The following is a 26,742-nucleotide window of genomic DNA, read 5'->3' on the forward strand; positions in this document are numbered from 1 at the left end:
TGTAAGTTACTGACAACTGCTCTGCGAAGAGATAACTACGGGTAAGAGTTCTAAACCTTTGTTTCGCTTGTGCCGCCCTAGGCACCCAACCATCCAGAAAGAGCAGCCAGTCTTCTCTCACATGTGCCACTTTCCAGACGTCTTCCTTATGTGGTTGAACAATCGTTCTCTCGTTTCTCTTGTGGCACAGAGGCACCCAACCATCCAGAAAGAGCAGCCAGTCATCCCTCACATGTGCCACTTTTCAGACGTCTTCCTAATGTGGTTGTACTATCATTTGAATGTATTCCAGGTTCCGCTTCTGGAAGCTTTACCGACGCATAGCGGAACATATAGCCGAACTCAGGATCAGACAGCTTGTACACAAGTCAATATGGTTAGAGTCGGTGACATAAAGTCGTATACGCTCTTTTTAAGCAGCTTTTTGATAAATATTTAAGCAGAGGACTCACCTTATAATTGCGTTTGAAGGCAAGAACAATTTCTTTAACACTTTTGCCTTGCAGACATTTCATCATTTCATTTGTATCTAAGTCACAGCCCAACATTTGCGCTACAAATTCAGATGCTACTTTTACTTGGTCAGACGTCGCCCGAGGCGCTAACACGTTCCTTGACATTATAATGGCACGTTCATATAGGTCTAAAATATAAAAATATATGCAATTAAACAAAATAAACACATAGATATCAGAAAATATATAAAATGAGATGTATATGTATATTAGAAATATATGTAACACATGTTAAATACATCACAAACATATCTTAAATAAATCTTTGTATTGTGTTTTCTTTCTTTTTACCATTATTATTGCAATTTCGCATGTTTGTCTTTTTTCTTTTACTCCGACATTTTTTTTACAATCCCGTCCAGTGGCTAAAAAACACTAGCTTCTATTATCTACAAAAAGAAAACCAGACATTTTAAACACAGTGATTGCTTTTCTTCAACAATAGTAATATATTTTTCAAGTATTTCTCCAGAGTGAGCTACCTGGTAGAGACGCGTATCGGCAACCACTGTCCAGCACCTGGAGTTCTTCTTAGAATGGCCTTCGTTGTCCCGTGCATGGCACACTTTTGCCACCATTCTTCTTGGTACCGCGCATGGCAAACTTTCACAAACGGCGACGTAAATTTCTCTCGTGCATTGCGGGCTTCTCTTCATACACCACTTGTGAGCATGTAGCTTAACCTTACCTGGCACTCATTTCTAATTTATTTCAAAGACCTCCGCACACCCAGCACAAACAAAATTGCATGTCCGTATATCCGTTCCTTCTCCGCTCTCATCTCTAAAGAAGTGGTCAGAATTTTGCTAAAGAGTGGTCTCATGCGGGTCAAATTTCTATTCCCTTAGAATATTGCTAAAACGTGACCTCAGGTTTTTCCTCATTAAAGTTTTGAATATTTAACCTGCACCACAGAAACGACAAGCAATACATAATACGGAGAAACAAAATTGACAAGAAAAAAAAAGATAAAACCAGAAAAAAAAACTAAAAATAAGTCAAATCCTAGAAAATACATCGAACCAAAGAAAAAATAAACAAATATGAATAAGTGTGCTGAATAGAAAAACCAAACTTTGAGACTATGAATTCACGAATTCAAAAATTTGGAGCAAAAGTGCGAAAACAAAGTCTCCACACTTGAAAGGGGATGAAATGTGTCTGGGTGCAGTATTTTGAGCAGCCAGGAAGGGGTCACATGAGCAGCCATTCAGTGCTTATTCATCTGCGCAAGAGTAGGGTAAACCAAACATTTATCACCCCTCAGGAAGGTATACTTTAAAAATTTAAAGTATGTAATTAGAGATGATTTGGAGGTTTAGATTGAAGGTAAGAAAGAAAGTTTTTCTCTTGAAATTGAGGTTGAAAAAAAGAAGATTTTGATTAGTAAGCAACAGCCAATGTGATTTCGTGTTTGACCGTCAGGAAATGTTCAAAAATGTTTGTGTACATCCCAATGGGTAAAGAGGGTGCCTCTTATTACTCCGTCGTTCAGCAGTGAGAAGTCTATCAGCAACTGTCCATTTTCTTGTCACCGACCCAGGTTCGCTAAAAACCCATGGACCAAACAGTCGATTATTCCCTACCATCGTGTTAAAGTATCCTAAAAAGCATGCCATGTCATGCCGCTGTATGCCATTGGCTATGGAATTCATTGTTCTGCAGAATTCATCCTTGGATTCCTCAGGGGCGTCATTGGTAGGTGCATACCATATTATTACTGACAATTTCACATGGATGCCTATAAAGCGTGCTTTTAGGATTCTAAGTGGTATTGGCGTCTAGGTGGTATCCACTTTAAAGAAAACGATATTGAATCCTTCGAGGAGTTTATCAAATTTTTGCCGTCTTAACGCAGCATAAGCACAGATTTTCCAGTATTTAGTGGCATAGAAACTTTTGACTTGATAAAGTTTGTTTTTGTATTAGGCACGAATTGTTATAAGCCTAGCCTATGCTAATATTTTGAGTTTTCAATCTCTCTTTCATTGGCTTTAGTTTTTAAACATGCATTTTCTGTTATTTCAAGCTTAGGAAATCATTAACATCATTGATACATTGCTGAGAGCTTCACTCACCTAGCTCAACTATTTTCTAAAATAGGAAAAAACCCCTAAACTAGAATTCTACTCAATGAAAATCTTGATTTATAATGTCCAGGATGTTTTTACTAATCAGATCATCATGTTTTCTTTCATTATTATGCACTTTTTATAAATGATTTCAAATAATATTTTGATAAATTATGCACTCAATCACATACAGATAAATTCCAAACTGAGAAGATGACTTATTTAATATAGGAGTCAGAAGGCATAACTGCTTTTATGTAATGAAGAAATACATTATTAGAGTTATTTAAGGAACCTTCAGATTGGGAGAGGGTACATTTCTAAGCAAATTGATTAGTCTAGCCTATTTGGAAAGAGTATACAAAAAGGAATTGAGTAATATGTTTGTCTCCCTATGTCAGTTATGGAATCTCATGTATGTTGAAACACATCATGCAATAGGTTTTTTATGTTCTTTCCAAATATAGCCAAGGCTACTAGCCTAATTACAGTAAAGTTCTACCAAATCATATTATTGACTTATGCATAAAGTGAATATACCACTCAATGCCTTTTTTTATGCTGATTACAAATATAGTAATCATTTCTATTGGAAATGAAACCTAACCCTGAATTGGCATATATAGGGGGGGGGGGCAGAAAATCATTTCAAATAGAAATGATTATTATATTTGTAATCAGCATAAAAAAGGCATCAAATGGTGTATTCAATTTATTCCTAACTCAATAATATGATTTGTTAGAACTTTACCCTAATTACTTCTGCTGCAAAGTCCACCTTGAGGCTTTAAAGGTGACACCATGCCCATAGTTTTTACCACTAGAAGTGGGTTCAGCAATTGACTGAAAACCTTGCATTCAGTTATAGATCATTTATTTTAAGGGTAAAGGTGCAGAGTAGCAGCTGTTCAGGACAAGACATGCTAAAACAACAAGAGAGGTATTTTTAGATTGCTAATTTTATGCTCTTTCTATCATTTAAGCTATGTCTGTGACAATTGACAAACCTCCCATCCATGATGGTCTACTAAAAAAAATACTAATTATATGGTCTACTATATATTTTAACTAAAAAAACAGAAATGAAAGGCTTACTTTATAATATGCAATACATTTATATTAATCAGATTATCATGTTTCCTTCCATAATCATTCACATTTTTTACTTATTTAAAATAGTATATTTTTTTTATCCAATATTCAGTCAGGCACTCAAGCTAAATTAGATATCTTCAAGTATACACAGCACATACCCATTATACAATAGATCAAACAACAACAACAAAAAATTATTAAGACTACATATGTGTCCATCAGAGGGGTGGGATGAGGTGCATTTTCAAGGTAACCTTTTAAGATATACTTGACACCAAAGCATTCTTAAGTATATTGTCAGAACTTTTTCATTTCCCTTGAGGGGACCCTCAATCTTTAAGAAATGCACAGGCCTGTGTTTGTTTAAAAAAGAATATTAGATATTTTTGTAGACTTGAGAACATAATATTTCAGAAAATAGTATTTTATGTTGTATTTATTAAGTGCAAGATTTCAACTAAGCTAGAAAGTGCATTTTGGGTGGAAGCCTTATTATCCAGTGTTATATACAAAGCTTTTTGTAAGCCTCTTGTTTTTCTTTGGAGCTCTTCAATTGTAAACTGGGTGTCTGAAATTTCTGCTGTGACTGCAATCACCTTTTCAGAAAAATCAACTTGTTCAAAAACCAATGTTGAAAGGATATTAAAATAAGGAATCTAATGATGGTACTTTTATTTCATTATGATGTCTCCTTCTGGAGAGCTGCTTTTTTGCACATTTACCTTTTTAAGTAATCACCTAATATTGCAGGTTGGAGTAATATAAGGAATTTTCCTGGTGAAGCTCATGAGTTGATGATTAATAAGTTGTTTAAAGTATCAGTAGCTTCATGGGCAAGTTTCCACTCCCTAGAGGACCACTCAGCATCCATCTTAGCTTAAAGATGTCAACAGAGTTGGCATTTCAAAGAGTGTATTGTAGCTTCAAAGAGTTTTTTCTAATTTTTGACAATCCTTGAGAAAAAGAACTGAATGTGGCCTCTGATTGAGTTTCACCAGTGACCTCTGGTTCTTGAATCAAGACCAACAACAGGAAATGGTGGGATAGCTATAGGTAGGGCTGGGGTCTCATTAGCTATTGGTAGAATGGCATCACATCTTCTTCTCCTATATACAAGTGTTGGGAGTTTCAACTTACCTAGTCTTGCAGGGTAATAGGCTATATTCCAAAAGTATTGATTTATTACAATCTATTCTGATAAATTTGACAATCTACAAATCTTCACCTAAAATTTTAAACATTTTCTTGATGTCTGCATAAAAGGCTGCTTTTCCTGAGCACTAAAACTTTCAGCAAAATTGCAACAGTGAATGGAAAAGAGAAAAAAAAATACAGATTGCTTTCTTTCTCATAAAATGATGAAACACAAACTCAATTACACACTGCTACAACTGACAAAATTATGAAAGTAAAAACAGTATAAAAAAATTGAATAGAAAGGAAAACATACCTTTAGTGACACACTTTTGAAACCACAAGATGGAAACCAGTGGGTGGTCTTTCTCATCTGATTCATTATTATCATGGGCAGGTTTAGACTCTAAGGCTCTGTGAGGTCAGGGGTCTGACTTATGGGTGTGGAACTGTGCAGCTTGAATAAAGAAATGGCAAAGGTGTTTTTTCTGGCTTACAGGTTTTTTGGAAGAAGAACCTAGCAATGCACTGTTGCAAGTACATGCTGCTTATCCTTGACATTTTGCAGCTTTTTTTTTCAAAGAGTCCCTTGGCCTCTCAAGACACTGGGTTTAGATCTTTTCATCCTATTCTTCACCACAGTTTTTAGTGGTTTATTTGGTGATGAGTGTAGCCTAGTTCTGACAGACCAATATATGCTCTTTGATAGTCATCCATTATTGCTCTAATATATCTTTATATGATAGGGGTTAGAGTTTCTTTGTCCTTTTTCAGAGTTGCACCATCCTCTAGGAGAAAGATTGTGATTTTTTTGGTTAAAAAAAAAATATATCACCAGCCACTCCTATTCTTTCTTCCTGAGACTTTACAAGGCTATTGTTAGGCCATTCTTGGACTTTGGAACATGCCTGACCTCCCCCTCATACAAGCATGACACCAGAATAACTGAAGGAGTTCAAAGACATTACCTTAAATTACCTTAAATCACACTTGCTAGCGATAGGACGAATCCTGTGTCTGCAAGACATGCCACCAAATGCATCACAGGTCTGCAAAATATGCTGTGTGATAAGAGACTGGAGCACCTAAAACTACCAACGCTGGTCTTCAGTTGTTGCAGATGTGATATGATGCTGGCCTATCATATAGTCAACCAAACAACACCCTCCTCACAAAACAAACAGGTCAACACATCACTAGAGGACAATCACAGAAGCTAGCAAAGCAAAGGGTGAAGACCAGAATACACCAAAAAGTTTTTTACTAAGCATATTTCCAACAACTGGATGTAACCTCCAAGACAAAACAGTGACTGCACCTACTAATGCCTCCTTCAAGTCAAGACTTGACAAAGAATGGAACAACAAGCCATGGAAATATAAGTGGGACAGTTTATCTCTCTAAGCTGCCAACTAATGCAACATCACTGGGCCCATTTCACAGTGACATTCCAAATTAACATCATTGATGCAGAGCAGAACAGATCCAGCATGGACCTTTTTTTGCTCCAAAGTGCGAATTAAGGTAATTAAGGTTAACCCACTTGATCCTTCCAGATACAAGAACCTGGCCAAGTGGCCTGCCCCTGTTATATTTTTGTCAAACCATGACCTTTTAGTCTGTTTTGACAACAATGCCTCACCTTTTATAGACTCTTGGTGTCCTACCTGATACTCCAGTACCTCACTGCAGAACATAGAGTTTAGCTGCAAGGACAAGCAGGGCTGGTGCTAGGAAGTAAGAAAGTGGCAAAACTGCCAAAGACCCTGTGCTCATTTGGGCCCTGCACATGGCCCTCTCAACATTGTAATATAGCATATGGTCTGCAATATAGAATATTGTAAGCTTCATTAGTGGTAAGTTTAAGATTTTGGTATATAAAAATCTTTTCTATCGAATGGACAAGGAACAAGTTCACTAAGAGAGCTGCAACCTTAATACAATCTATATATTTATCATTAAAATTTTCATTCATTACATTTAATTTTGTTTACTGTCTGAGTCAATCAGTATAAATTGACAAGACATCCACTGAAGGTGTTAATTTGATGAGTTTTTTACTTTTGACTTGAACATTTTCTTTGTCCATCTTTAATTATAAAATGGATAATCCTAGAATTATGTATCTGGCTGTAATACCTGTAGTAAGGCCTATTAATGAAAAATTTTCTTGTCTAATTTAATATTTGGTTAGTTGTGTCAAGGTACCTAGTGTCCCTAGACATAAGGTTATCTACTACCCAAGCATAAATCTTCCCCATTACCGTAGTGATTTCTTGATTATTTCCAAATTAAGCATTTCTCTAAGAGGATTTCAGCAAAATCAAATAGGTATGTTCCAGAAGTTTATACTAATTGACAAAGTTTTCTTTTGATTTTCACTCTGAATCTTGGTTTTCAAATGGATACTTTTGCTTCCTTTTGCCAACTTTTTGGCTTTTTATTTTGTGTCATGATTTTTTCTATTTTTGGTTTTCTGTATGATATTAAGCAACTTCCCATCATAACTTCAGTTAACTTGAGGAAACGCTGTATGAATTAGGACGTTGCTTTGAAAAGTGCAAAACTTATTTGGTATTATCAATTTTTTAGGTTTGATTGAAGGGATCTGTAATGTTATTAATTGAACAGTAAATTGTTGTTACTCTTTTATAGATAGATAGATATTTATTGGCAAAAAGACTATCACAAACCCTAGTGGGCCAAATTCGCATTTCTTATGCAAGTATTTTGATCTGGGAATACCAATTTTGGGGTTTATCCTGGCATAGGTCTTTAACTTTATTTTTATAATAAGTTCTGGCAGATTTTCTAATGAGTTTTTTGAAGTATTTTCTTAAATTATTTGCTTCCTCTAGTTTACCTCTTTTGAATAAGTTGATTTTTTTTCCGGATTAGCATTTTAATATGATCAAGTATATAGGGTTTAGCATTAGAGTATTTTTTTTTAAACTTTTTTTTTGGGGGAAAATAAGCCATATAATTGTCATTCAGCTTTTTTGTGGAAAGTAAGGATTTTGTCATCAATATTATTTGGATAATAAATATCAGACCAACATTCCTTAGACAACCAAGAGCCAAATGAAAAAATACCCAAATCACTGAGGGGATGGTAAGATCCGCTTGTGGTTGTGAACAAGTGTAGGAAAGACAAGGAAGGGGATAAAAGGAGACAGTAATGGTAATTATCACCTAATGGAGCCAGGGTTTGGGGAGGACTGTAAAACTTATTCATATTAGAGTTCATAGTGCCAGCATCTAAATTGGACATTGCATGATCATTATTAATTCAGTAAGTTTTAGGTGAAGAAAAAAAAATTGCAATGGGAATTTTAGTGACATATAATCCCTACGTAGACTTATTGAAGTTACATATGGTATTATTTGCCTGCCAGAAAATACCTTAATTGACCTTGGGCTGAATTTTGGATTATGATTGCGAACTTGCTTTAGCTGGATAGTGATGGAGGATAATATTTTTATATCACCTTTATTGAATTTTTTTTCAAAGACAGTTAATGAACAAACTTGATAAAGATACAATTATAAAGCATGGATCAAAGTTTTTTTAGTGAAGATTCCCTCAGGGAAATGATGGAATTGCGCAAAATTGTTTTTCAGACAGATATTGCAGAGAAACGTAGAGGAACCCACCCAGCAATTGCCTTTTTCAATGACATTTTTGATTTGTTTGATAACCGAATGAGAGCCAATGAAACCTTGCCCAAATTTGTCATTCTTGATCCATCGGATGTGCCGTTAATACCTAACGAGCCAAATACTATTATAGCATCTCATCTGAACAATACTGTTAGAATGCTGAACTTTCTTGGGGACAAGCAAGAAACCTCATGCACTATCCCTCCTGTCCCAATTCAGTGGCCTTCCACTCCCCCAATTATGCCTACTACAGTCCCGGTGGTGCTTACAAATTTACCTGAAAAGCTAAAATCAAGAAACCCTGTAAATCAGCGTGAATTTATACGGAAAATCAACTGTGCTGAGAAGGTAAAGCATGTTGAGCTGAAGCGTGATCGCCTTATTGCCTTATATGTCCGATGAAGCTGCTGCCCTAAGCGTACCAGCAGTCATTCCCCCAGGCCTAAACATTCACTCGAAAGTGATAAAAATGAGCATTTAGGAATAATTCGAATCAACAAGGATTTTGACGCATCTACTATACCCGGTTTCGTCACTAGCGTTACAAATTCCAGACGTTTTGGTCAGTCTTCTGTGGTGCAGCTAACCTTTAGTAGCAAGGAGGATCTTGAACACGCCCTAAGATTCGGCATCAAAATTGAATATTGCTTGTTTCGTGTTGTGAGGCCCTTGACTAGGCCCAAACAGTGTTTTAAGTGTCAAAGCTTTGGCCATATAGCTCGCAATTGTGCAAACCAATCGAAGTGCAGTAGATGTGGCGAAAGTGGCCACAATAGCACTCGTGAGAGCCCGTGTACGGCAATTACCGTGAAATGCGCAAACTGTTCCGGCAATCACGTTAGCAGCAGCTTTACCTGTCCTAACATTAAGAGGCTTGCAGCTCTTAGTGATAATCTGGGTCCCTAGTTTTAACCCCAAGTTCTGTCCGGTAAGAGAAGCTGAACAGTAAATTATCCAACTAGTGTTAAGCTTCTGTTCCATAATATTAATGGTGTCAGAGAAAAAATAGATGTATTAGCTTTCACTTTTGGTCTGTTTGATATAATGTGCATTGTCGAACACCTAATAAATTTGGAAAATTCTATGCAGCTTGAGCTGTCAGATGCCCATGATTTTTTTTCGTCCTGCTAAAACATCGCTGGGCCGACTGTCAGGTGGTCTCGCAGTTGCTACACATAAAAAGTTACAGAGTAAGTTAGTTGATGCTAATGATTTATTTATTGCTGTTGATATAGGAGGTGTAACTGTATTGTGTGTATACCTGCCAACTAATTATCGTAATGCTACTTCAAATCATAAATTCGTGTTAGCATGTGCCAGATTATCAAAAGTCCTGCATAAAATTAGGGCATCAGAAAAAAAAATTTGCTTTGCTCAGACTTTAACACAGATTTAAAGAATGATAATGCTTCCCTTTCTCATATGTTAAAAACCTCTTTTCCGTTTCACCTACATATTTTACATAAAGATCAGGCTTACACGTATCTGCACAACTCTGGTAGCACCTCAGATTTGGATTTTATCATAACAGATCTTCAAGAATCGGCGAGCCTTAACGTACATGTATCACACGATTTTTTAATTAGTGAGAATTCACATCTAGAACTGTCATGTTCTATTCCAGCGTCTTTAAGTGGCGGATCAGGGGTGAGAAAACGGTCACAAAGAGGCTGTGGGATAAAATAGATATAGAGTTGTATCATGAAAATTTAGATTATATATTCCGTAAAAGATGCCATATCACTTTCTTTGTTCTTCGCGTCGTGGGGACACCATGGATATTGATTGTTACCTTGCTGAAATATCACATTCTCTAAAGGTTGCCGCATGTGTTGCCGTCCCTACTGAATCAGTAAAAACTAACACGCGTAAAAGGGGATGGTCTGATTTTTTTTTGGGTTAAAGGAAGCTAAACTTTGTCATCGTTTTTGGTATGGAATATGGAAGGATTGCAATAGACCTCGTTCAGGTATAGTTTTCGGTTTAGTTAAATTGACAAAGCAGAATTTTAAGAAAGTTGTGAACAATTGGAAAAAATGTCAATTTTAAAATTTACCACAGTCAATACAGGATAATCCACAGCTTTTGTGGAAAGAGGTTATCAAACTTACACGTTCCACTTCAACGCTGACAAATCAAATTACCAACACAGAATGACACACTCATTTCTCATCAATATATGCGTGCGACCAACCACCAACTGACACAGATATCCATGGAATTTTGCAGAAACAACTGTCAAAGCTGAGTCCCCAAAAAAGTTACATCACTTTTATACCTTCTATGCTATTAACTCACATTCATCTTCTTCAAATAGGCAAAGCCCCTGGTGTGGATGGTCTGCAAGTAGGGCATTTGAAGTATGGTACACATGTGCTGTTCAAACACTTAGCTCTGTTATTTCAGATAATTTTGTCCCAACAGTATGTCCCTAAGGCCATGGGCGTAGGCAGCATATTGTCTAGGGGGGGGCGGATATTGTCTAGGGGGGGGCAGTCGATAGTGTGATGGAGTTTTATCAACTGCTTTTTCCAAACCATCTGCTTTTTCAGCCATATCTAATGTAAATTTGAAGGTCTAGGGGGGGCAGCTGACCCCCCCCTGCCCCCTCCCTACGCCCATGCCTAAGACTTTATGTGAAGGGCTAGTTATATGCGTGTCTAAAAAGAATAAAGACTCCACGCTATGCAATTCATATAGACCTATAACCATATGCTCTGTGCTTAGCAAGTTACTTGAAAATATAATTTGCCCGTTTCTGCATGAAAAATGTGATTTTGCGGATCATCAGTTTGATTTCAGGCAAGGTCCAAAATGCACATTCTGTGTTCTTGTCTAGAATGGAACATCACAAGATGATGGTGAAGAGTCTGTATGTATGCGCGGTTGATATAGCTAAGGCTTTTGATTCAATTTTGCATTCACAATCTTTAGTTGCTTTGTTAAATAGCGGAACTAGCGGCTTTATTTGCGCGTGCCCTAGGAATTGGTACCAGAATTCAATTGTCCGGGTCCGTTCTAGTGATGGTCTGACATGACCGATTCTTGTGAAGCGCGGAAAGCAGGGCTCAGTTTTAAGTCCATTAATTTTCAACAATGCACATAGAACTGCGACGAGAAATATCCCACCCTATATTATTGATAGTCATATCGATATTAGTCACCTCTCGTATGCAGATGACATACTTCTTCTTGCTGATAACCTGTCATCAATGGAAAGGGCTTTTGAGGCTCTTCAGCCTAGTTTGTCTAATATTGGCTTTGCTATTGAACCGTCGAAAACTGAGTTTATGATAGTAAACCAGAATGAAAAGACACATTCAAAGTCCCTTATAGTAGGCTTGATCACTCTTCCTAAGTCTAATACACTCAAGTATTTAGGTCATGGGCGCCCATATGGGGGGGGGGCTCTTGCCCCCCCTGGCTGAATGATGCTGCCTTATTTTTATATTTTTGTTCTGAGATTTTTATTATATAGCATTAAAAGTAGCAATTAGACGAAGTTTGCCCCCCCCCCCCCTGGAATTCAGCTTATGGGCGCCCATGATTTAGGTGCTCATTTTAGGTCATCAATAAGAGAGACACGCACTCTGGTTATTAATGAGTGAAAAAGAAACTTCGCAAAACATATGGTTTGCTAGCAAAAGTTAAAAGGCAATTTGACAAGTATACATTAGGAAAACTCTACAACTCTGTGTTTGCACTGCATGTGTTTTTTCTAACTCCCTTTTGGAAACTTTTTTCGTCAACAGAAAAGAAACAAATTAGGGTTCAATTTTACCGGTTTGCTAAATTCTTTATTGGTATTCCTCTATGGTTCTGTAACTCGTACATTTGTAAACAATACTATGTCTTTGATATATCTGAGAAGATGGAAGAATTATCAGCTCGATTTGAAAACCGTTCCAAGAAAATACCAGATTTTCCGCTTAACCATGTACTATATACGGTGGAATAGATTTTTTGTCCCCGGTCTGAGCAGTCTTTTATGTTTTGGTTATTTTTCTCGTCAGTGGTGGTTGTCACTTTGTTGTAAAGCTGATGATTTTTCGTGTTTTGTTCTTTTCTCTTTATTACTCCTCTAGTTCATTATTGTTTTAATGTAGCGAAAAAGGGTTTGTGTATGTGTGCATGTATGTAGGTATATGGTAAGGAGAAGTAAGCCCCATGATTGCTGAGTTGTCAACGTCACCGTGACGTTACTAGTGATCAATAGCAAAAAAAGCCTCTAATGTCTCATCTTGTTGTTTTTTAATGTATATTTTATGAGCCATAGGATTTATTCTGTGAGGCATACGATTTATTTGCCATTTGATGACCGACGTAGGAATTTATTAGACTTTCTGTTTAACTTTTATTATATATGGCTGGGTAGATTGTTAGATCCAGTATTTTAGTGATGATTCAAGTGTCCATAGTTGATTTAAGTTTCCACTTGTTTGTCTTTTTTTTTCTCTTTAGACATGTTGGTACTGTATTCGTTAACTATTTGTGTTTTGTTTCTTTTCTTTTTTCTCTCTCTTTGTTTGTACTCCTCTAGTGCATTTTAATATATCAAAAGAGGGCAAAAATAAATTATTATTATTATTAGAACAAATGACATCAAGGGACGTATTTCCTCTTGTTGTCGGAATTTTAACTAATTGTTTAATATTAAGACAGGTACAAATAGAGTCCATCTTGAGGTCAATTGGATCACCTAGTAAAACTAGGAGTAATTATTTATTTTAAGGAATTCAGGGTTTTGTGCCTGAACATCTGTTACAGCTATGACGTTAATGTTCTGAATTTCAGTGATACCCTCGAGTTCTGTTAGTTTTTCGAAGTTTAGGCTCTCGGCATTGGTAAGTAGGAACTTAAGAAACTCTAACCGATTAGCATACTGATATATTTTTTCAGTTTGGGGATGGGGGTTAAGGGATGGATTTTTTTTTCAGCACTATTTATAAGTTTGGGAGTAGGGACTACAAATCTTGAGGTTGGTAATATGAGACTTTAATATAGAGAAGCAAGAACTACTGGATGGGTTGGAGCTAAGAGGGGTTAGAAGAAAGGGACCACATCATTTATACGTGGGTCACTCTTGTCTGATAATATTTAGGAGGGATATAAGACGGTGGTATTTTCAGAGGGATCAAATTGGGAGGGGTTAATCGGAGCATGAAGAGGGAAGGGGTTTTGCTGGGAAAATGTAGTTTTTTTTGCTGAGTGGCAATGGTGGAAGCTTTTTGAGTGAGCAGGGTGGATTTGTGATAAAAATGGAAGAGTATGCGCTGATGAGCTACTTTTACTATTCGAATGAAGGGGGTTCCGCTTGTGGGCTGATTGAAAACTTGTAACTATTTTCATATCAAAATTTTTACTGCACCTGGCTATAGCACGATAATCCCTGTTTTTCAAATGTAATAACATGCACTTAGTTTCTAAACATAGGCCATTTTGAAATTTATGGCAGGGTTTGGAATGGTGAAGTGAGCAAGAATTGTTATTACAGTGACCAGTAGTTTAACAAGACAAAAATGGGTGAAGAAAAGTACAATCAATCTTTTTTATACACTTGTTGGCCAGGTGACGTCAGCAGGCCACTTAGTTCTTTCCTGATTTGACTTCAGGAACTGAGTTACTAATGATACTTAAGTTGTCGCTGCCCTCTGGATCTAAACTAAGGGAAATGTAAACTAAAAGGAAAAAAAAATTGTATGATAAACCAAAATCAACAATAAACATAGGCCTAAACTGAAAAAACAACAAATATAACTCAATATAAACTAAAAAAAAATAAATAGCTGAAAACATCAATGCATTGCACCATCGTTTTAAAATAAATTCAGCTACTTGAAGGCATATTAGCATCCAACATCACAATGAGAATAGCCTACGTTGAGAGGACTGTATGTAGTCAGCTACTTGAGGGCATATTAGCATCCAACATCACAATGAGAATAGCCTATGTAGAGTGGACTATATGTTTATCCATCAGGGGTAGAGTAAAGTGAAGCAAAACACTTTTTGAAATGAGATAAGTAAGTATTTATGATTATTTTCAGGTAGTTTTCAAAATTTCTGGTAAAATTTTCTAGCAAAGAATAAGGTTTCACTTCAAGGGTTCTTCTGAGGACTCAAAATGAATGTTTGTAAAGGAAGCAATTAGTATATTTGAAAAAAGCATATAAAGACAAATCCCGTGGTGTGTTTGCCTTCTACCTTGCTAAGAGATGAAAAAAACTCAAAATTTGCCGTATTTTACAACAGTCACTCTTCTTTTCATTCTTTTTTATAGCAAATGCTACTCAACTGGTGGGAAAAAAGAGTTGTACTATTGTAAAATACCAGCATCAAAGAGTATAATGCAATTAGGATATTTTAAAGACAATGAATAGTAAAATAAAACTAATGAAAACAAGAGTAAAAGAAAACAGAATAGAGAATAGCAAAAGAAAAGTTTAGTATAGGAAAGAAAAGAGAATCTTTTCAGAATAGAAAAGAGTAAAGAAAAGAAGCTAAAGAGAACAGGATAAAAGAATAGTAAGTGAATATTTTGGCTAAGTGTCAAATAGCTGTAAGGTGAATTAAATTCACCCGACAATAACAAATGAAAAGATTAAAAGTAAAACCAGCAATAACACATTATTACATCATTACTTTTAATCTGCTTGTTCTTATTTTAAGTTGAATGAAAGGCAAGGCAAGTGAGGTGAAAGGCAATATGATTTTGTTATTAACTATATCTAGTTTATAGAAAGCTTTCGACCTTAGATATCTTTTATTGCATTAGTCCAGGCAAAACACCTGCTAATATATAATTTTTGCTTAAATTTTGTTGGAAAAAGTTCAATGCTAAACTTGCTTAAAATAACGATGTTAAGACTGTTTATTGTTAATTTTACTTTTCATCTGGTTATTTTTTAGTGTAACTTGGATTTTATCTCCATTCTTCTTTTTTGTTTACCTGAGAACAGCTATTAGGCTTATAGCCTTATTATTTAATTAGTTTTCTTTTAGAAATTCACTGTATTTAAAATTTCCTTATTGCCTCGTCTTCTTAATTGTTTATATGATGAAAAGGCAGTGTAGTATTTGCTCTTATTATAAAATATGGTTGTAAAATACACAGAGAGCTATATATTGCTCCATTTAAGAGGAGGGGGGATAAAGTGAAGACAGATTGGATAAGGAAGTATTTATGATTATTTTAAAGTAATTTTCAGAATTTCCTTAGGGTTTCTTGCAAAAGAGTCCTTATTCCATACTATTACCTAATTGCCCTCCTCCCATAATGCCTTGATATAGGCAACAGTTTTTTTATGGCCAAATTTATATTCTAGAACAATTTCTCATAATTTTATTTCCTGTTTTTAGAAGAGATACAAAGGATTATATTGAAAAAGAGAAACACCAATGTTAGCAGCATACTGTGAGCAGTGGCAAAGTGACTGTAAATAGAGTAGAAGAAGAAGTCTGTAGACAACTCTGTTGCTATGGTAAGAAATAATATAGACTATTTATCAAATTTAAAATTGATAAGCGACCTAAAAAAATAAAATGTATGTAATAAAAAATACAAATAATTTCTGAGACCACACTGGCTAATCATGATAAACAAAAAATCGCGAAGAAAGGAAGAAAACGAGGACAATTAAAAGCCAGTGAAAAAATTGAAAAATTATGCAAATATTTCGGTGAAGACCTCCGCTTGACCGTCCTCAGTGCAGAATAAAACTGATAAAAATATAAAAACCAAACCTTAAAATAAAAACACCAAACTAAAATTGGAACGACCCTTTCCTAGTAACGGTGAAAGGGTAACTGAATAAAAAACACAAGTCTAAATGGCATTTCAGAATTTCATTTTGCGTAAAGCACTCTTAAAGGCTGACCCTTTTCCAGTTTGACTATTATCGGAGACTCTGTTCGATTGCACAATATAACTTTGTGGATGTATGGAAAAACGATCAGAATTAATAATTTTGTCATAAATGGGACTTAGAAAAATTTCTATTGAGAGCTTTCTTTTGGTGAATGTGCTTTTTTATTTCAACTGCCTCCCTGAAAACTTGCGTGAGACCTTTAACGGGGGCAACGATAGAGGCCTTGTCAAACAAAATGAAATGGTGTGGATTCTCGTACACATTTTGCGCCAAGGCGGAATCAAAAACCTCAGGCCTTTGGCGTAACCTCATTGCCTTGTCGATTGAAGGACTTGTGCTCAGATAACCTCTCCCCCAATTGATGTTGGGTTCTACCAACATAAAAACAGCCACAAGAACAAGGAATTCTATAAACACCACTACCCAGAATGGGGCTGGTTTTATCTTTGCCGTTGTTAAAAAAGTTTTGTGTAATATTTGAATTTTTAAAGGCGACTCTAAGTTTATGTTTTTTAATGATTATTTTAAATTTGTCAATCAATTTTGGAATTTAGGGTAGAACAGTGAAAAGTTTCTTATCATCCACCAATGGGACGGTATCTGTTGGGGCTTGTGGACCTGATGCACTCCCCTCTGCCTTTTTTCGTCTTCTGTCTATAATGGTCTCAAGTAATTTTATAGGGTCGCCATTGCAAAATAAAATGTCCTTAATATAGTTCAATTCTGAGTCTATGTGAGGCTCTGACCAAGTCTTACGGGGAGCTTTTGACCAAGTCTGTTCTTAATTATTTTGATTTGTCTAAAAAACACGCCAACCTTATTAATCAACAAGAATTTTTACAGCGTTGTAGAGTAAAGAGAATTCTTCCGAATTCTCTTCGTTTCCGCCAAAACCTCGGTACACAATCCCAAAGGCAATTTTGGGATAGGGTTGTTTTTCTGTCTTTGTTACAAATTTTAAAACACCAAAAAAAACGACGTTTTTTCCTAAGTAATACAATTTCAAAAACTCGACAATTTCTACAGCGAAACCTTTCACCGACGGATTTTCAGCAGATATCTAGAATAGCTCAGAATACTTTCCGCCACGACTTTTGTATGGCTAAGGCTCGTTTATCAGAAAAGTTTGAAAAATTAGAGTACGAAAAATTTCAGAATTCCAGATGTTTTCTTCCGAGATTTTGTCCTGGTCCGGCCATTGAGAACCTATCTTCTAAAGCTCTTACTCCGGAAGAAACCCATGTTTTGTCCAAGGGACCTAAATTTTGCCTACCTCAAACACAAGTGAATTTTGCAGAGATAGTCTCCAATGTGGAGGTGGGTATATTTGGTTCACGTGGTGCTGTGGAAAATCCAGATTTACTTCGAGGAGAGGTGGTTAAGAATATTCTTGATTTCATTCCATATTCCCCAAGGTCAAAAAATCAGGAAACACAAACTCTCAAAAATTTAAAAAAAGACCCACACATCATTATCACCAGGGCTGATAAAGGAAATAAAATTGTTATCCTTGATAAAACTTCATATAATACAAAAGTTACAGATATTTCATCCGACAACCATACTTACAAGCCCATAGATTCAGACCCCACCGATAAGTTCACCCGTTTAGTACGCAAGGAGCTAGAAATTTTGCAAACTGAAAGACTTATTACTCCACAAATGTATAAATTATTTTACCCTAAAGGTTGTTCAGCTCCTAAATTTTACGGGCTCCCAAAAATCCAAAAAGATGGAGTCCCTCTACGCCCAATTGTGGCTTCTTATAGCTCTCCAAGTGCCAGATTGGGGAAATGGTTGTCAACACTTTTTCACCCCCTTATGCAAACGCAAACTTCATTCATAAGAAATTCAGTTCACCTTGTTGAAAAATTAAAAGACATTGAAATAAAAAAAGATACAATTTTGGCCAGTTTTGATGCAATTTCCATGTATATGTCTTGCGACATTAAAAAATGTGAACTAGCTCTTCAAAGGAAATTAGAAGATAATATTGATCAAATAGACTACAAAACACTGGATACTGGATATAGAAACTATTATGCGTCTCGTCCATCTTTGCAATAGTTCCTCCTCATATTTCCGATATAATAATCAATTTTTCACCCAATTTAGGGGTTTACCCATGGGTACAAGTCTCTCACCATTTTTGGCAACTTTTTATATGGAATTCATAGAAATCTCTGCTCTGGAAAATTTTCTCATGAAACACCGTTTCTGGGGTAGATTTATGGATGATGTTATTTCTCTGTGGGAGCTTAGAGGAGAGTCACTTAACTCTTTTTTAACTCATCTAAAAACTTTGGACTCTAACCTTCAGTTCACTATAGAACTAGAACATAGCCACAAACTTCCTTTCCTAGATGTTTTAATTTTCAATAAGTCTCCTGTCCTTGAATTTTCTATTTATAGAAAGCATACGCATAACGATAGGTATTTGCATTTTTCCTCCAACCACTCTCCTTGCATAAAAAGAGGAGTCGTTATTTATTTTGTTGAACGAGTAATAATAAAATTCTCACAGGCTCACATATACTCAGAATTTAACTATATTAATGACAATTTATTTTGCAAAGGCTACCCTATAAAATTACTTGAGACCATTATAGACAGAAGACCAAAAAAGGCAAAGGGGAGTGCATCAGGTCCACAAGCCCCAACAGATACCGTCCCATTGGTGGAGGATAAGAAACTTTTCACTGTTCTACCCTACATTCCAAAATTGAGTGACAAATTGAAAAGAATCCTTAAAAAACATAAACTTAGCGTCGCCTTTAAAAATTCAAATATTACACAGAACTTTTTAACAACGGTAAAGATAAAACCAGCCCCATTCTGGGTAGTGGTGTTTATAGAATTCCTTGTTCTTGTGGCTGTTTTTATGTTGGTAGAACCCAACATCAATTGGGGGAGAGGTTATCTGAGCACAAGTCCTCAATCGACAAGGCAATGAGGTTACGCCAAAGGCCTGAGGTTTTTGATTCCGCCTTGGTGCAACATGTGTACGAGAATCCACACCATTTCATTTTGTTTGACGAGGCCTCTATCGTTGCCCCCGTTAAGGGTCTCACGCAAGTTTTCAGGGAGGCAGTTGAAATAAAAAAGCACATTCACCAAAAGGTAGCTCTCAATAGTAACACTGGAGAAATTTTTCTAAGTCCCATTTATGACAAAATTATTACTTCTGATCGTTTTTACATACATCCACAAAGTTATATTATGCAATCGAATAGATTCTTCGATAACAGTCAAACTGGAAAGCGATCAGCCTTTAAGAGTGCTTTACGCAAAATGAAATTCTGAAATGCCATTTAGACTTGTGTTTTTTATTTAGTTACCATTTCACCGTTACTAGGAAAGGGTCGTCCAATTTTAGTTAGTTTTTTTTATTTTAAGGTTTGGTTTTTATGTTTTTATCAGTTTTTATTCTGCACCGAGAATGGTCAAGCAGAAGTTTTGATCGAAATATATTCATAATTTTTCAATTTTTTCATTGGCTGTTAATTGTTCTCGTCTTCTTCCCTTCTTCGCCATTTTTTGTTTATAAAAAATACATACATATAACATCTTTTAAATTCACTGTAATAAGAAAGAAAGAAAAAAAAAGAGAGAAAAGAAAAGAAAAAAAAATAATAATAATACTGCAGGGACAGCAACTACACAATATATCCATGCTGTGGGGTCACACTCACCAATCAACAAAGAATCGCGGCTTAATTTAAATCAAATCTCCTCCAAAACAAGCAAAACTAAAATTCATACTTGCCTAGTAATTTTTCTTTCAATTTTACTTTAAAATCACCAAAATTTTCTATCTTCTTCATATCATTATCCAAATTATTCCATAAATGTAGGGTAAAGTAACCGAACTTTTCGTGCCCCAAAATCCATAACCGAGGACCAAAATTTTCAGGTTACTTGAGCAGGCTTTAAAACTGTTGAGCAGAAACGGTCGTGCATTAGACTGAGAATAGTCTGTATTCGTCCCCACCCTCGTCTGTGGTCTGATATGCCGTGGAACTTCAAGAAGAAAAGATTCTTCAGTTTTCGAGGACACACGTGTATTCAAGGTGCCCGACTGAAGGTTAAGATTTTGAATTTTGAAGTGAGTAACCGACAAACGTAATTTTTTTTTGCTTTTGAACGTACTCACGAATTGTTGCGTTCGGTCTGTTCTAAATTAATTCCTTTTCTTGTTGGGATGCATAGAACAGGCTATATATGTTTCTTTACTTCATTTTTTTTTACCTAGATTAGCAAGGGATCAAAACAGCTTGCTAGAGGACGAATTGTTTGATGGCTTCTATTTAGTTTCTCGCGCCCGAACTGAAGAAATTTCAACTGTCTTGGTACTCAATTATCACGGAAATTACCAGGAAAACTACAACTTTCCATTTTACCAGGGACGAATCGCTGTAAAATTTTCTCCCCTTTGTGGCTTGGATGACCAAAGGGACAGAATAAAGATATCAGGGCCGAAACTTACTAACAACATACTTTTTAAAGGTGAACCATCTAAGAGACCAATTGTTGAAAAAAGGGACTAATTTTGCTGGTTTTTTTTTTGTCCCCCAGTATAAAGCAGAAATGACCGATTTTCAAAATATTAAGTACTATTATTAGGTCAATGCAGTGTTTCATTTAAGTATTTTATGATGATTGCTGATCAAAGTCAATGTTATTTATGCTTTTCATTTATGTTATTTTACTATGTTCACGGCGTATATTTGGCTTTAAAATATACTTCTCTATCTATCAAATATACAGAATAATTATGTCAAAGACATTTTGCATGCAGACCCGCTATACTTTACCCCCCCCCCCCTAATGTGCAAATCTATAGACCAAATTTATTTCTAAAGTAACAAAGAAACTAACAAAAAAACAACAACGGTGTGTTCTCGAATTTTACACAGTGTAAACTTGAGTGAGTGGTGTATAATACCCAAATACCAAAATTCCGTCCCCCTATGGAAATTAAAATAATAAAATTCAAATAAAATTCTCAACTTTGGAAAGCCTTATTTTCCACGGGGGGTATTTATCGGAGGGGGGTATTTTTCACGGGGGTGGGGTATTTTCCGCAGGGTGGGCTTTTTCTGGGGGGGGGCATTTTCCACGGGGGGTATTTTCCGGGGGGCATTTCCTCAGAAGTACCTGAACAGTCAACGTCAACTGGACCTAGCGAGGACACAGAGACAGTAGAAGAAGGAGTAATCCTGGATCGTTTCTATGCTGTCTTTTTCAGTGCAAAGAAAAAAGATGTCCCATGGTTCGTCGGCCGAGTCTTGGATTTTCCGGTTAAGAATATATGCCGGCTAAAATTTTGAAATGGTGTTCCTTCCCACAATTCACAATGAAGTGGTCAAACTAAGATGATGTATCTAAGATTCCGGAGAGCAGGTTTTTTCCAGGACCTCTGAAATTATCTGGCACTGGTCCTTTCATGCTTGCTGATGGGCCTGAAGTTTCCATGAAGTATTCCGAATTTGCCCAGCCCGCAGCCTTTTAAAGATAATTTCTTAACGTGCGTTTTTATCCTGTGCTTTTATATAGTCGAAATCGATAAAAAAAGTTTTTTTTACATATTTTGTATTTAACTGAAGAAGAAAAAAAAACATTTGAAAATAAGTTTGGAGTATTTTATTAGTTTCTGGGACAGAACCAACATTCCAATCAATTTGTCCCAGGAGGGTGCGTTTCAATCCGTTTCGTCCCGGGACGAACACGGTTACCAAGGGGACGAAAATCCAGTTACCCAAAGTTAGAGGACCAAAATAAAGGTTATTTTTGCATCTTCGGCTAAAAGTGAATAAAATCGCTCAGACTCCTTATCTAGGAGAATTTGCTGCATAAACCTTTAGAACCTTACCCTGGCATCGACTGGGATAAGTATGAAAATCGTGTCCTTAAAATGAGACGTGCTGTAAGCAAAAAACTGTCCATTTTCCGAAAATGGGACGAATGTTCGGTTACTTTACCCTATACCCTTTATAATCATAGGCAGCGCAATCGCACTGCTTAAGTAAAGAACGATGTTGGCACAATGTGTTATTTTTTTTGGTCTTAGACCAGGGCACTTCGTATCGAAGGAGTTGTCGAAGAAACTTCGAAATTGGAGTGACTTGTGCCCTTTTTAATAGTCGAAAGTGATTGGAAGGCAACTAACACCCCTCCCACGCCAACCATTTCCCCAAACACATCCAATCAAAATTTTGAGATAGTCATTTTGTTAAGCGCAGTTGATTTCCAGATAGAAAATATGCTTTGAGGAGGACACTCCACCACAGTCCTCAGGACAAAGGTTATAAGTTATGCCCTGGGGGCATATAAGGTTTTTATAGAAAGCTTTGTCGTAGAAACTTCATAAACGGCTCATTCGATTGGAACTTCAAAGGCCTGGTTCCCTTTTAAATAGTCGAAAGTGATAGAAGGGCAACTAACCCCCCTCTCACGCCCACTTTTTCCCGAAACACATCCAATCAAAATTTTCAGAGAGCCATTTTGTTCAATGTAGTTGAAAGTTCTGGAAATTAGGTCTTTGAGGATGACCCCCCCCCACAGCCCTCAGGGCAAGGGTTGTAAGTTACACCCTGGGGACCTATAAGGTTTTTATAGAAAGTGTTGTCGTAGAAACTTCAAAAGGACTCATTCGATTGGAAATTGAAATGGCTAATGCCCTATTTAATTGTTGGAAGTGATTGGAGGCCAACTGACACCCCTTCCACGCCAACCATTTATCCAAACACATCCAATCAAAATTTTGAGATAGCTATTTTGTTCAAAGTAGCTGAAAGGTCCGGAAATAATATCTTTGAGGATGACACTCCCCCACAGCCCTCAGGGTAAGGGTTGTAAGTTATGCCCTGAGTGCATATAAGGTTTTTATTGAAAGTTTTTTCATAGAAACTTGAAAAAGGCCTCATTTCATTGGAAATTCGAAGGGCTAGTGCCCTTTTTAATAGTCAAAAGTGATTGGAGGTCGACTAACCCTCCTCTCACGCCCACCTTTTCCCCAAACACATACAATAACAATTTTTAGATAGCCATTTGGTTCGACATAGGTAAAAGTTTTGGAAATTAGGTCTTTGAGGATGATAACCCCCCTCAGAGCCAGGGTTGTAAGTTATGCCCTGGGGCAAATAAGGCTTTTATTGATAGTGATGTTGTAAAAACTTCAAAAAAGACTTCTTTGATTGGAAATTGAAATGGCTAGTGCCCTTTTTAATAGTCGAAAGGGATTGGAAGGCAACTACACCCCTTCCACGCCCACCATTTCCCCAAACACATCCAATCAAAATTTTGAGATAGCCATTTTGACCCTCCCCCAACAATGTTCAGGGCAAGGGTTATAAGTTACGCCCTGGGGGCATATAAGGTTTTTATTGAAATCTTTGTCGTAGAAGCTTGAAAAAGGGCTCATTCAATTAAAAATTCAAAGGGCTGGTGCCCTATTTAATAGTCGAAAGTGATTGAAGGGCAAGTAACCCACTTCTAACGCCCACCATTTCCCCATACACATCCAATCAAAATTTTGAGATATCTATTTTATTGTACGTATTTGAAAGTTTGGAAATTAGGTCTTTGAGGATGATAAACCTTCCCCCACAGCCCTCAGGTAAGGGTTTTAAGTTACGCCCTGGGGGCATATAAGGTTTTATATAAAGAGTTGTCGTAGAAACTTCAAAAAGGGCTCATTTGATTTGAAAAGTAATATTTAAAAATTTTTATTTAATAGTCAAAAGTTATTGGACGGAAACTAACACCCCTTCCACGTCCACCATTTATCCAAAAACATCCAATAAAAATTTTGAGATAGCCACTTTGTTCAACGTAGTTAAAAATTCCGGAAATTATGTTTTTGAGGATGACACACAGCATAACTTACTGAAGGTTTGTAAGTTATGCCCTGGGGGCATATAAGCTTTTATAGAAAGCGTTATCGCAGAAACTTCAAAAAGGGCTCATTCGTTTGGAAAGCGATAGTGCCCTATTTAATAGTCGAAAGTGATTGGAGGACAACTAACTCACCTCTCACGCCCACCATTTCCCCAAATACATCCAATCAAAATTTTGAGATAGACATTTTGTTCAACGTAGTTGAAAGTTCCGGAAATTAAGTCTTTGCCAGCGTTGTCGTAGAAACTTCAAAAAGGACTCAATCAATTGGGAATTGAAAGGGCTAGTGCCCTTATTAATAGTCAAAAGTGATCGAAGGGCGAATACCCCCCCCCATACCTATCATTTCCCCAAAACTTCCGATCAACATTTTGATACAGCAATTTTGTTGAACGTAGTGAAGGGTCCAGAAATTATGTTTTTGAGTATGACAACCCCCCAGAACCTAAGGTTGTAATTTATACTCTAGGGACATATAATGTCATATGTAAAGTATTGTCGTAAAAACATTAAGAACGTTTTTTTCAACTACAAATTGAGAGGGCTATTGCCCTTTTTAATAGTCGAAAGTAATCAGAGGGAGAATCGCCTCACCCCCATCATTTTTCCCAATATTTCCGATCAACATGTTGATATAGCCATTTTGTTCAACTTAATTGAAAGGTCTGGAAATTATGTCTTTGAGGATGACAACCCTCATGACAAGGGTCGTAAGTTCTGCTCTTGGGGTATATAACATTTTTATAGAAAGTTTTGTCGTAGAAGCTTCAAAAACGGCTCATTCGATTAGAAATTGAGAAGACTAGTGCCTTTTTCATTAGTCGAAAGGGATCAGAGGGCAAATGTCTCCCTCCACTCCTATTATTTCCCCAAACACTTCGAATCAAAATTTTGATATAGCCATTTTGTTAAGCCTATCAGAAAAGTCCGGAAATTATGTCTTTGAGGATAACAAAACCCCCCAGCCCCCAGGGCAAGGGTTGTAAGTTATGCCCTGGGGATATATAGGGTTTTTATAGAAAGTGTGGTCGTATAAACTTCGAAGAGGACTCATTAGAACAGTAATCAGACGGTGTAGTGCTCTTTTTAAGAGTCAAAGTGATCAGCTGGCAGCTACCCTCTCCCACCTACACACACGTCATATTGTCCCAAAATTTGTCTAATAGAAATTTGAGATACCCATTCTATTCAAAATAGTCTAAATATCATATAACAAGGCTTTTGGGGTCGAAATAAACCCCAGAGATTAGGGGCAAGGGTTGTAAGTCATGCCCCAGGGGTATTTAAGGTTTTTATGGAAGAGAAGGCTATTTAATGTTAGAAAAGGCTCAGTCTTTCTCCCTGAAAAAGACTATGTCATCATAAAACGAACAGAAATTAATAAAAAAAACTGTTTGCACAAAATAAGTTTTTCAAAAAAAGCAAAGAACTCCGTTAAACCAAAAATGTAGAAATCAAATAATCTACCTTAAAATTCTACTTAAAAGTAGAATCAAATAATCTACCAAGGATACAACTACCACTAATCAATATCAATAAATAAATGAAACCCAAAACAAACAGAAATTAAAATAAGTCAAACTCAAAATGAGCATAAATTAATCTGTGTAGGGTTCTAAACCCTAGGCTTTCTAAAAGCTAGAATATAATTTATACTTTATTGAAAAAATGGTTTTAAATGTTTTCATTTTTATAACTTTAAGAAATCAAAAATTAATTAAGATTTTAAGGAATAAATATCAGCATATGTATATTAAACTTACAACGCTCATTTTTTATTTGAATTTTTTTCAGTAAAGTGCAAATTATATTCTAGCATTCAGAAATTATAGGGTTTAAAATCCTAATCAAATCGTTTTCTGCTCGTTTTGAGTTTGACATATTTTAATTTCTTTTCGTATTGGGCTTCAATTATTTATTACTGATTTGTTGTAGTTTTATCCCTGGTAGATATAATTGTTTCAATAAATAAAACAAAAGTTGGAGCTATCACTTCCCAAAATGTTTTTATTACTCTAGTTGAAACAATATCAGAGCCAGCTGCCGAACCTTTCATACCATAAACAGTTTTTCGAACCTCAGATTCCTGAACTGGGAGTAGATTTAAAGAGATTTCCAGCTCTTTAGAAAGGTAATTTTAAAAAGTCTGGTCGCATGGTTTGCTTATATGGTTTGCGTTTTTTTTTCCTTTTCTTTAATATTTTTTAGAGCATTTTTCCAGGGACTGCTGAATTATTTGGTAAAAGATTCTTAACTTAGAGCCAATATCTACAAAGATTGAAAGCTCCGTATTCCAATCCTTATTGGCTAGCTCATTTTTAGATTTCAGAAGTGCATCTTTATCGTGTACCATCCTCAGCTTGAGACTACTCATCTTTGCGGACTTTTCATTATCAACACTTACCGAGTAACTTACCGAGTAAAATGGTCAGAAGCATCACTTATAAGAGTACTCGAATTACCAGACTAATAATTCGAAAATATGTTATCCTGAAAAGA

General features: G+C 36.2%; 1 protein-coding gene across 4 annotated transcripts in view; it reads left to right on the forward strand.

Moving 5' to 3' along the window:
* The first annotated feature begins 2,405 nt into the window (after positions 1-2,405).
* The window catches only part of LOC148943407 (CDK5 regulatory subunit-associated protein 3), a 63,585-nt gene continuing 39,248 nt past the window's right edge, over positions 2,406-26,742 (forward strand). Inside the window, exons 1-2 of one of the 4 annotated variants that reach the window (XM_089100969.1) lie at positions 2,406-2,427; positions 15,836-15,957. In XM_089100969.1, coding sequence (XP_088957095.1) covers positions 15,955-15,957 — 3 coding nt within the window. In that variant the 5' untranslated portion in view covers positions 2,406-2,427; positions 15,836-15,954. Of the gene's footprint in view, positions 2,445-6,476; positions 6,673-15,835; positions 15,958-26,742 lie in introns of those variants that run through there. The other 3 variants (XM_089100970.1, XM_089100972.1, XM_089100968.1) reach the window with 3 other exon arrangements.

Source organism: Artemia sp. Qi Xiang Cuo, chromosome 15, assembly GCF_049724085.1.
Source record: "Artemia sp. Qi Xiang Cuo chromosome 15, ASM4972408v1, whole genome shotgun sequence".
In the NCBI taxonomy this organism is placed as follows: domain Eukaryota; kingdom Metazoa; phylum Arthropoda; class Branchiopoda; order Anostraca; family Artemiidae; genus Artemia; species Artemia sp. Qi Xiang Cuo.